The sequence below is a fragment of the Henckelia pumila genome, chromosome 1 (genome assembly GCF_033568475.1).
Source record: "Henckelia pumila isolate YLH828 chromosome 1, ASM3356847v2, whole genome shotgun sequence".
NCBI lineage: Eukaryota > Viridiplantae > Streptophyta > Magnoliopsida > Lamiales > Gesneriaceae > Henckelia > Henckelia pumila.
The window spans coordinates 94994240-95004872 of NC_133120.1; the positions used below are offsets into that span (position 1 = coordinate 94994240).

A 10633-nucleotide genomic window follows, 5' to 3' on the forward strand; every position below is an offset into this window, starting at 1 on the left:
GAATATTTGATTGGGGTGAATTATTGTGAGACATGGGGGGCAAGATCTCATTTAATAATATTCAGCTAACACATGGCATCTTGATTCTCCCCGAATACAAAACACTTGGTCCATATATCTTCCACACCCATACCCTTTGTATATGTTTTTTTGAAAGGATGCCCAAATGTTGGTATTTATTATAAGGATTCCCAAGGGTAACGGCGGCCGGTTTGTTGTTGCAACTTGGATTCATTCGTACCTATCTGTCCATTCACATGTGAAATCAATCCTCGAACCAACTCCAACCTGGCCGCCCTCTCATGTGATGTGAGTGCCAGGTCAATGATTTTACGAGAGAATTCAAAAAATTATATTTGAAGAATATTTTCAATTATTTAACATGTTTTTCAATGAGTCACTTTTTCCCTTCATGTTATTTCAAATGGATTGTTTTTTTAAAAAATGAGTAGAATTATATATTTATTTGTAGATAGCCAACATGAAAATTAACCTGTCAGCCATTTGTTCATATTATCTTTATTATATTATAATACATAAATCTCATAAAAAAATCATATTTGATCATTTTAATATATTTCTAAATTTACCATTTATCATTCTTCTAATATGTTTAGTAATAGAGATCCAAAAAAATAAATTTTAATTCAAAAACATCCCACATTTTGTTCCACTATACTCATTATCATGATCACTATCACATTATCCTAACATTTAAACAAAAATTATAATTAAATTTAAGTTTATAAAATAATATTTAATTTCAAATAATATATATTTTATGCAAATGCAACGCATATGTTCGTGTACTAGTATTATATTATATATATATTATATTATTATATATACATAAATGGCGTAACAGATTCATCAACCTCATTCAATCTGCAGTAGATCAGCATTGCGAGGTTTGCACCGACATTTTATCCCTTCATCATCGTTCATATCTATTTGATTCTTCATTCTTTTGAGTTACTCTGATCGTAGTCAAATTTTGTTGTCGTCTAATATCTTCGCAGTTTATTTGGTTGTTTCCTGCGAATGCTGGATTTTACGGCACCCGCTTTTTTCCCCCATTTCTTTTCTCGATTTTGGCGAGTGTGCGATCATCTGTGATGAATTTTGATCCGTAATTGTTATTTTGTATTGAATTGATATGGTAGATATAAAAAATCATAATGACATTTCATAGTTCGAGTCGACATCAATCAATTTGATGCCAATTAGGCGGGTCCACCGTCGTAAATTTTTTATTGTTCGAAGATTGGATAATGGCTGGAACAAGTTGTAGTGTGTAAGGTGGGCCGGTGTACGCCAGTGAATTATTGAAGGAGTTCAAAGTTGTCACAAGCGATATATAAGAGCAGTGTGACTGTGTGTGTGCATAAGAACTTATTTCTATACGAAAGCTTATCATTCATTAAGGTATAAACAGAACAGGTACTAACGCTCTATGCTTTTCCTTAAGAAAAAGATGCATTTGGTTATCACGGGATATAAGCTGAGCATGTCGGCTAGTCCATTAATATTTGTGTTCTTTTTTATAATGACGGCTTACCAAGGATTTTGTGTATTTCGTTGATGGTGAACTGTCATTTTAATGGCTTAGAGACTTAATTTTACGTCCATTACGGAAAGAAATATACGGTGTTTTGGGCTTTTGGCTGCTTTCATGAAGGGTATCGGCTCGGCTGATTCATTTCTAAAATACTTGTCAAGTAATCATCTGTATTTTGAACGTAAGTTTTCTTAAAATTGGGCTTGCATTGTTCCTTGTGTATAAGAATTCATCATTGTGTGGTAAGATTCTGTAAATTCCTCTCATATATAAGAATGCCAGGCAGTAAGGATTCCTCTCATTGTCCCAGTACTTTTACATTCAATGTGCATATATTATAGAATATCAACAGGTGCTTCAGCACTCTTCTTTGTAGATCATAGCTGTAATTTTGTTCATTGAGGATAGTAAACTGATAATATCTTCACTCGCAAATATATTCATGTGAATATGCAAAATGCATTGTTTTGCTACCTGTACAACAATTTAACAAGCAAGAACAGATCTTTGATGGGGGTTCTACTAGTACATGGCCCTTAGGTAGTGTATTTCCTTCTTCCGAAATGTCTCCTGATTTTACCCTTATGTTTATTCACTGGTTTTGAATTATATCCAGAGCTTCTTGGCGCACAGTAGGCGAGACATCTGAGCAAATGGAGATTACAAATGTTACGGAGTACGAAGCCCTTGCCAGGGAGAAATTGCCAAAAATGGTTTATGACTATTATGCCTCTGGTGCCGAGGACCAGTGGACTCTCAAAGAAAACCGAAATGCTTTTTCTAAGATCATGTAAAGTGGCTAAGTAGTTCCATTAGAATACTTGCTGTATGCATTTTCTTTTTTCTTGAGATTCATTGATTTTCCTATTATAAGGAGTAAAGCAAGTATCATTTATCACGGATTGACTTTGTTGCCAAAAAGGCAAAAACTATAAAAAGCTTTATTTGTTCCGTAGGTTTCGCCCCCGTATCTTAATGGATGTTAGCAAGATTGATACAGCCACATCTGTCTTGGGATTCAAAATCTCAAGTCCCATAATGATTGCTCCGACGGCCATGCAGAAGATGGCACATCCAGAAGGTATAAAAACAGTTTGGTTGCCAGATCTTCACTTATCTTGAGTTAACGATCATGTACGAGAAACACTTTTAAATTCATGATTATATGATATGTTATTGTAGATTTGTTGTTAATACGCAGAATGTAAAATTTGTTCAAGCACTTCTTCATGTGCTTTCTCTGTAGCATTTCTGAAGCTGATGGGTGCAAAACTTAAATTTATAATTTTGACAAAGTATATGATCATGTTTCAAAAGGACCCCTAAATCTAAAAGCATTTTTTGACATATAACCTTTCAACCTTTATATGCATTCCCAAGTGCTTGACCGTAAAATTTGCTTTTTAAATAATTTACTTATCCTTGAAATATGTTTTAACATATTTGGTCAACATGTTCTTATTCTCTGTCAATGTTTTGACATTTGTTCTTATTATTATTGTTTGTTTTCTGTTTTAAAAATGGTTGCTTGATGCAGGAGAGCTCGCAACAGCAAGAGCGGCATCCTCGGCGGGCACCGTCATGGTTTGCATTCTTATCACCTCTATTTTCTTTCTCAATGTTAAAGTTTCGTCTTAGTGCTTTGCCTGCGACCGTGATTGAAACCTTCTATTCCGTTGCTAATGATTGATGATTGATGTGCTATATAGACATTATCTTCATGGGCCACCTCCAGTATTGAAGAAGTTGCATCCACGGGACCTGGAATTCGATTTTTTCAGTTATATGTGAGTTCAAATATCATCTCGACTTCTACTTGTCGGCCACTCTGCTGATTCTCTGCTTTTTATTTCCAGGAAAATATATTATTCTCCCTCATATCTAACTACTACCTCACAGAATGAGCAATTGGAATCCATTAATAAGAGCCATGTTTTATAGCACAGATCCTTATTTAAAGTCATAGCCTCCGAGATAAGAGATCTTTCTCTTTAAATTTAGGTTACCAAAGACAGAAACATTGTAACTCATCTCGTGAAAAGGGCTGAAAATGCTGGTTACAAGGCCATTGCCCTGACTGTGGATACTCCAAGACTAGGGCGCAGGGAAGCTGATATTAAGAACAGGTCATGTCTTTACTAAATATTTTCCTCTCTTTATTGAGATTCAAATTCTAATATTAAGTTTGCTAATTGATCTTCCCGTTTGTTTGACTCGGAAAGTTTGTTAATGCACGTGTAAGTGTTTCCTCTTGCGCTAGTTTTGTCTGTTCATTGATATTTAATTTATGTTTAAGCAGATTCGCTTTGCCATATAACTTGACACTGAAGAATTACGAAAAATTGAATCTTGCCACGATAGATAAGGTAAATATGGTCAAACATCATTCATTGAATAAATTTAGTTCAGTGATCTTGTATTTTAATCCCACCAACTATTTGTGGCCGTTTTAGACCAATGACTCTGGACTTGCTTCATATGTTGCCAACCAAATCGACCGTTCTCTTAGCTGGAAGGTAGGAACATCATTTTCGCATGATGAATCTAGCATAATTGCGGGAAAATCACCTTCACATTTTCTTCTTGACAACACCTGACAGGATGTGAAGTGGCTCCAGACAATCACTAACTTGCCAATCCTGGTGAAGGGTGTTATAACCGCGGAAGATGGTATGGCCATTACTTTGGAATTTTTTTTTTCACTGCTTCTTTATATTATACTGTGCCCCTCGTTAATATCTTATTTGAATGTATTTTGTTTCAGCCGCCCTAGCTATACAAGCTGGAGCAGCTGGGATTATTGTATCCAATCACGGAGCTAGACAACTTGATTACGTTCCTGCAACCATAATGGCCTTGGAAGAGGTTATATTTACTTGCTTCACTTACTGTAATTCCCTACTTAGTTCGTTCCTCCTGGACAGTGGCTTAAAGGGAGAGGGCAACTAGCGAGGGCGGTCACCTCCATTTCTCTTAACCTTTTAATGCAATCATGATTATGGTAGACGATGTAGAATGCTCCCCAAAATCCAAATTATGAATTTTGGCTCCGTTAATGCCTTTGAAGGTTGTTAAATATCTAAACTGTTGATAGCGTTTACTGATTCATTTAATAATTCCAAACTTGAGAAAGTGTTTCTGGTTTTCCATACCCTTCTCCAGTATACTTTATAGCCAATCCAGATTCAGAAATTCTAGTTTGGAAACTTGCAGGTTGCAAGAGCAGCACAGGGCAGAGTTCCTGTTTTTCTTGATGGTGGGATTAGGCGAGGAACAGATGTCTTTAAAGCATTAGCCCTTGGAGCATCTGGCGTATTCGTAAGTATAGACGACGACACAGCTTCTATATATGACACCATCAAACTTAGTTGTTTTCCACTGTCATCTCAAACATCACAACTTCTCCTTCACTTGTACTTCTACTTCTTATTAGAACTCCAATTCATATGGAATCTGCATTAATTCGATATTTAAAGTTAACCTTCGTTAACGAACTTTTTTTTTTCCTGTTTTCGTTGGCAATGGATCCCACAGATCGGAAGGCCAGTTCTTTTCTCATTAGCAGTTGACGGGGAGTCGGGCGTACGCAAGGTTCTTCAGATGCTGCGCGATGAGTTCGAGCTGACCATGGCATTAAGTGGTTGCCGCTCGATCAAGGAGATCACCCGTTCGCATATTCAGGTGCCCGGTGATACACCTCGTGTTACCTCTAGATTGTGAAGTTGATCGAGTTCTTGGAAGTACGTACCATTCATTAAAGATATCGGTTTGCTGATTAATAATTGCCATCTTCGTTATAAAACAATTAGTTGTCATGTATTGGTTCGCGTTATTCAAGCTCGGTTTGGACCGGCTTGCAGTTTTTGTTTTTCCAAATGAATTACTTTTGAGATTGTTAAATAAATAATTTAAACAAAGCACGTCCGACGGACAAGTATTTTAAAACGTTTTTAGTATTTATATTTTGTAAAACATTTTTTGAATTTTTTTTTAAAAAAATGTGTTTTAAGTGTAGTTTTTAAATAGCAATTGTGATGCGGTTTATGAAATTTTTGGAATCAAAAGCAATATGGAAACAAAATAAATTAGCTTTTAAAATATTTATAAAAAAATTTAAACACTGCTTTTATGAAAATTGTTTTTATTCATTCAAACGGCTAGGGATTTTTCGCTCCACTCCATGTACAAATATGTTACACTAATTAGATCATGACATTTGTCTCCAAAATCTTACTAATTCAACTCACCAATTCTTTCCTTATTATCTTTTCGTAATAAACGGAAATTTTTTACCTTTTATGTATTGTAAACTAATAATAGATTACATAAAAATATATAATTTAATTTAAAAGCCGAAATTAACAAAAAAATATAGATAAATAATGTTTGAATATATGAGGAAGATATATTTTATTTAATATATTATTAATTTAACATAACCAGATGATGTTTGGGTTAATGTTTGTTATTTACTTTTTTTCTTCTTCTATGTTTCATTGTTCCGATTTCTTTTTTTTTTTTAAGCTTATTTTTATTATATTTCTGTACTACCATTAAAGAGTTAATTTAGTTAATTGACAATCGAATCTTTACATTTCAAACATATCAGATTAATTTGTTTACAATTATTATAAACCGAATTTTTTTGTGTTTGTTTAGTTATATTTAAAATTTAATATATTCTCACAAAAATCGTTATTACTATAAAAAAAATATATATATTCCATTAAGTTAAAAAAAATAAGAAGTAATTTAAAATATTATAAAAATTTTAAAATAAATCGATTATGTTTTCTTCGTCTATTTTTAAATTTTATTTTACAATGTATGAAAAGATAATAAGAAAAAAAAAATTTTGCAAAATCAGCAAGATTTTGTGAGAGAGTGTCATTTTCTAATTAGTATAGCATCCTTTGGATCCCTAGTGTGCATGAAGTGGAATTAGGAGAAGAAGATCTGTAGCCCATTCAAACGCAACTCTAATCTAACTAGTAATTTTAGAAACATATTTTTTTTGGTTTAAAAAATTTCTCAATTCCAAACAGCTATGAAAGCTAGCTAATTGTTAGGAGGGCCAGTTTCCTGGCGGTTGACGTCATCCCTCAATACACGCGTCTTAATTATTTGCTCTCCACGGCTGCAATGGATGCCAATCACCAAAACTACTACTTCTCCACTGCTTAACCCGATTGCCAGTCAGAACAAATACACGCTTCTTTGTGTTCTCTTCTCCACAGCTAAAACTAAGAGATGGTTAACAATTATTGATTGAGGTTTAAGTTGACAACCGGCTGTAGGCCATCAACTCTCTTCCCTGCTTCTTCACTACGACATTTGCGCAAATTCCTCAATCTATCGATATGCTCGGCTCGCTGCTAATTTCTCCTGCTTCAACTCGTCAGGTTCTCTACCTTCCTCCCGGTTTTGCTTCTCTCCTTTTGCTTTCGAACCAAGATCAACACATCAATCGCATACTTTGTTGTTGCTGGTCTACTTATTCTCCGCACCATCGATCGAGTATGCCTCTTCCCTCGATTTCGCTTTTTATTCATGTGATTCGAACGTTCTCTGATTCTATTTCATCATTCTGATGTCACTTTGAAATAATTGGGGCCACAATAATATCTGGGTTTTTTTTAGATATTGTAAGGAAAACTTCCCCAATTGTTAGACAAGCTGAATTAAAGCGTAGGCAATTATGAGCTTTGGTTGATATTGTAGACTTGCAAATTTAGAATTTTTGTTATGACAGTTTTGGTCAGTTTATGAGTTAAAATAATTATTTCTGAAATGAATTTTCTATGATTTGTTTTTGGTCTTAGATTGTTAAATAAGTGGTTATAGATTGAGTTTTGTCTCTACAAGCTCCTCCAAAGAATGCGAGCAATTTGGAAAAGGGTAAGGACATTGATTTTTCTTCCTCTGTTATAGGATTAACGTTTTAGTTCAAAAGGTGAGTTATGCTTACATGGAAATATGTAGGATCACATGACAATTTTACGGGTTTCATGGTTTCAGAAGATCTCAATTTCAGTCAAATAATCAGAGCACGTTATATGGATCCAGACTAAAAAAGAAATGCCTAAAATTTCCATGTTAGTTTTGTTTTTTTTTTTTTTGGCAGTTTTTAGCTGTTCTCGTGCATGCTTGAATTCCACTTTCAGTCGGAAATTATGAATATTGGTCACCTGGTAAGCACGTACTGTGCGCTCGCCACATTGAAGATTGTTGGTTATGATTTATCACTTATTGACTCTAGAGTTTTTATTGAAATTAATTAGGGGTGGAATTGGGATTAGGGGTGGAATTGGGCAGGGACTCGTCCCGTAACCCCCTTATCCGATTTTCGTCCTGATAGAAATTGAGATATTTTTTTTTTCTCCCGATCCCACACCCGAGAAGTGTCGGGACCCGAATGTTTGAGATCTCGGAATCCCATCGGGTCGGGAGAGGGTAATCCCGAATAATATTTTTTTTAAAAAAAATTCTATGAAAATATTTTTAAAAAAAAATTATGAAAAAAATCAAACAATTTCTTAATACATTATAAATAAATTAAAATTTTCTTTATATATAACCATTAAAAAACTAAAACATTTTAGTACATTACAAATAAACTAAAACAACTACTTGATTAATAAAAAAACATATAATTATTATTAAAAAACTAAAACATTTTAGTACATTACAAATAAACTAAAACAACTACTTGATTAATAAAAAACATATAATTATTCATAATAATAAAAAAACAAAATAAAAATTTATAACTCAATGTTAATATTAAAAAAGATAAATATAAAAAAAATATGGTATATAATTATAAAACATTAATATTAAAACATAAAATTAAAAAAATATTTTTTAATTAAAAATTATTATTAAAAAAATATGATTTTTATATTCGGATCCGGTCGGAAATCCCGTCGGGAAGAGTTGCCTATTCCGATCCCAATCTTGAAATTGACCGGGTCGGGAAAAATCCCGACCACTCGGGTCGAGAAAAGTTCGGAACGAAAACGGATTGGAAATCGAGACGGGTCGGGATTTATGTAAAATTTGTCACCACTAAAATTAATGAAAAACCTTCAACAGCCTGATGGATGGTACTGTTATTCATTTTTACTTTTTCTTGAATTTTTTCTCTCTCTGTGTGCGTTTTTTTTCGGTTGGTAGCGTTTTTTATTTCAACTTTCTTTGGGTTTTTTAAACCAGTATCTCTCCACTTTTGTTTTTTCCAAAAGTTTTGAAATCCAAAATGTACATATGGTAGATCAGCCTAATGATAATATCTTGCATCACATATTCTGTCCTGATTTGTAGATTCAAGGTTGCTTGCATGTATGGTTCATGAATTTTTCAACGGTTGGACATTTTTGTTTTATATATAATTTTTACCAGCTTTTGTCGTTAGCACATACAATCAAGTACGCAGTATAAAACCCACACCTCCCCTCTAAACAATGATGTTAAGGAAGTCTAAATCACATTTCGAAACAGTTTAGCCAAACCATTGTTCTGCGTTTTTAATGATTCAATTTCCCGAGGGTTAGGAGAAACATATGTTTTTTAACACTACCCATGACTATAATTGCATGATGTAATGGACTCTTTATACTTTGCATATCCCAAACTTTGTAACGAGTAAATGAAATCAGCTCAATCCAGTACATATCTATGCCTTTCTTTTCGTTCTCCAGTGGGTTTTTGGGGTGCTTCTTGATCAGAGTTTCGAGGGAGTTTTTTTTATTGAGTTTTGTGTTTCAAGAACACGAGAAAGATATGAAGAATGCTCTATATTTCATGGTTGAAATATTCGATGGGTTTTTCATCACATATATTTTTTGAAGAACTTTTCTTGGGTGTAAATTCTTTTTTTAAAAAATTTATATTTTTAAACACTCTTCTTACATCATAGATTTGCCAATAATATATCATAGATTTTACTGTTAATTAAGCAGTAGAGATATTGCATATAATATATTTTAGGTAAATGATAGTTTAACATTTACACAAAAACAGATTAGTTATGATTGATACTTTAATGGGAGGAATCAATGTAATTCTTTACAACAGAACGGTTTAAAATCATAACACAAATATAAATGCATTTTTCATGTTTTTTTTTAAAAAAAATTAATGATTTAGGAAAATTCTGGGTAATTTAATATTTTAGGAGAAATCTGGATAATTTAATGATTTTAGGACAAATCTGGGTAATCACCTCACTTCGTGAGGTGGCCTAGCCGCCTATTCCTAGTTAAAGGAAACCTTGTTCGCGAGAGATTGTAAACTTTTTGAACAGTTTATAAATTACTTGAGCCTTTATAAACTTTCAGAAATATTTTGTAATTTTTTTTTAAAAAAAAAAAACTTCTAAACACCAAAATAAATTGTTTGACGACTTCATCGTACAAGTAATTGATAATTTATCATTTCAATATAGTTAAATATCAAATCATCCCATAATTAATATTAACGTATCTGAAAACCATCTTGTTTATTATATCACGCTAATTGATTTCTTGACTATAATTCTAATTATTGTTTAGTAATAATTTTAATATTAATACTATTAATTAAAGTTAACCTCTAGAATAACTAATTTTACGATATCAATGAAATTTTTTTGTATAATTCTAAAGTGTTTGGTACAAGAGAGTAAGCAGGTTTGTCATATGTGTGAATTTTGCACGTATTTTGATGTAATCCATTGTTTGATATATTTTTTCACTAAAACAACCTAATCTAGTCTAAAAAGGACAAGATTGTATTATGCTACGTTAAATAAACTCTTTCACCATCTTAGTATTACTCATCATTGGCTTTATCCTACCCAGTAATTCCATTAATAACATTTCCCTCCAACCTAAAATCACTCATTTAAAGGGTATTTTTGGAATAAAAAATTTAAATCATTACTTAATCTTATTCCTAAAAATCAAACCAAAAACAATACTATTTTCAACACAAATTACCAATCCGTATTTATCATATTTTTTTATCATTCATTTAATAGTACTATTACCAACACTATTTTCATATTCCACATTCCTCTTTTCATCCTATTCTTTT

At 32.7% G+C, this 10633-nt stretch overlaps 1 protein-coding gene and 1 long non-coding RNA gene across 5 annotated transcripts; both read left to right on the forward strand.

Annotated features, from left to right (window-relative positions):
• The first annotated feature begins 845 nt into the window (after positions 1–845).
• LOC140873334 (glycolate oxidase 1-like) lies at positions 846–5514 on the forward strand. Of its 4 annotated transcripts, XM_073276464.1 has the most exons (13): positions 873–908; positions 1020–2098; positions 2175–2348; positions 2515–2639; positions 3096–3142; positions 3268–3345; positions 3560–3684; positions 3858–3924; positions 4012–4074; positions 4159–4228; positions 4323–4423; positions 4772–4876; positions 5093–5514. In XM_073276464.1, the coding sequence occupies exons 2-13, from the start codon at positions 2088–2090 to the stop codon at positions 5276–5278; spliced, it is 1152 nt and encodes a 383-aa protein (XP_073132565.1). In that variant the 5' UTR covers positions 873–908; positions 1020–2087; the 3' UTR covers positions 5279–5514. The 4 variants fall into 4 exon arrangements, with proteins under 4 accessions (XP_073132682.1, XP_073132565.1, XP_073132622.1 ...); XM_073276581.1 differs by lacking the exon at positions 1020–2098 and having other exon boundaries at positions 846–908; XM_073276521.1 differs by lacking the exon at positions 873–908 and having other exon boundaries at positions 923–1739.
• A 1123-nt stretch (positions 5515–6637) lies between these two features.
• LOC140875671 (uncharacterized) lies at positions 6638–9385 on the forward strand. The gene is made up of 3 exons (XR_012148560.1): positions 6638–7749; positions 8882–8923; positions 8987–9385. It is a non-coding gene; the product is annotated as an uncharacterized lncRNA (long non-coding RNA).
• The last annotated feature ends 1248 nt before the right edge of the window (positions 9386–10633 follow it).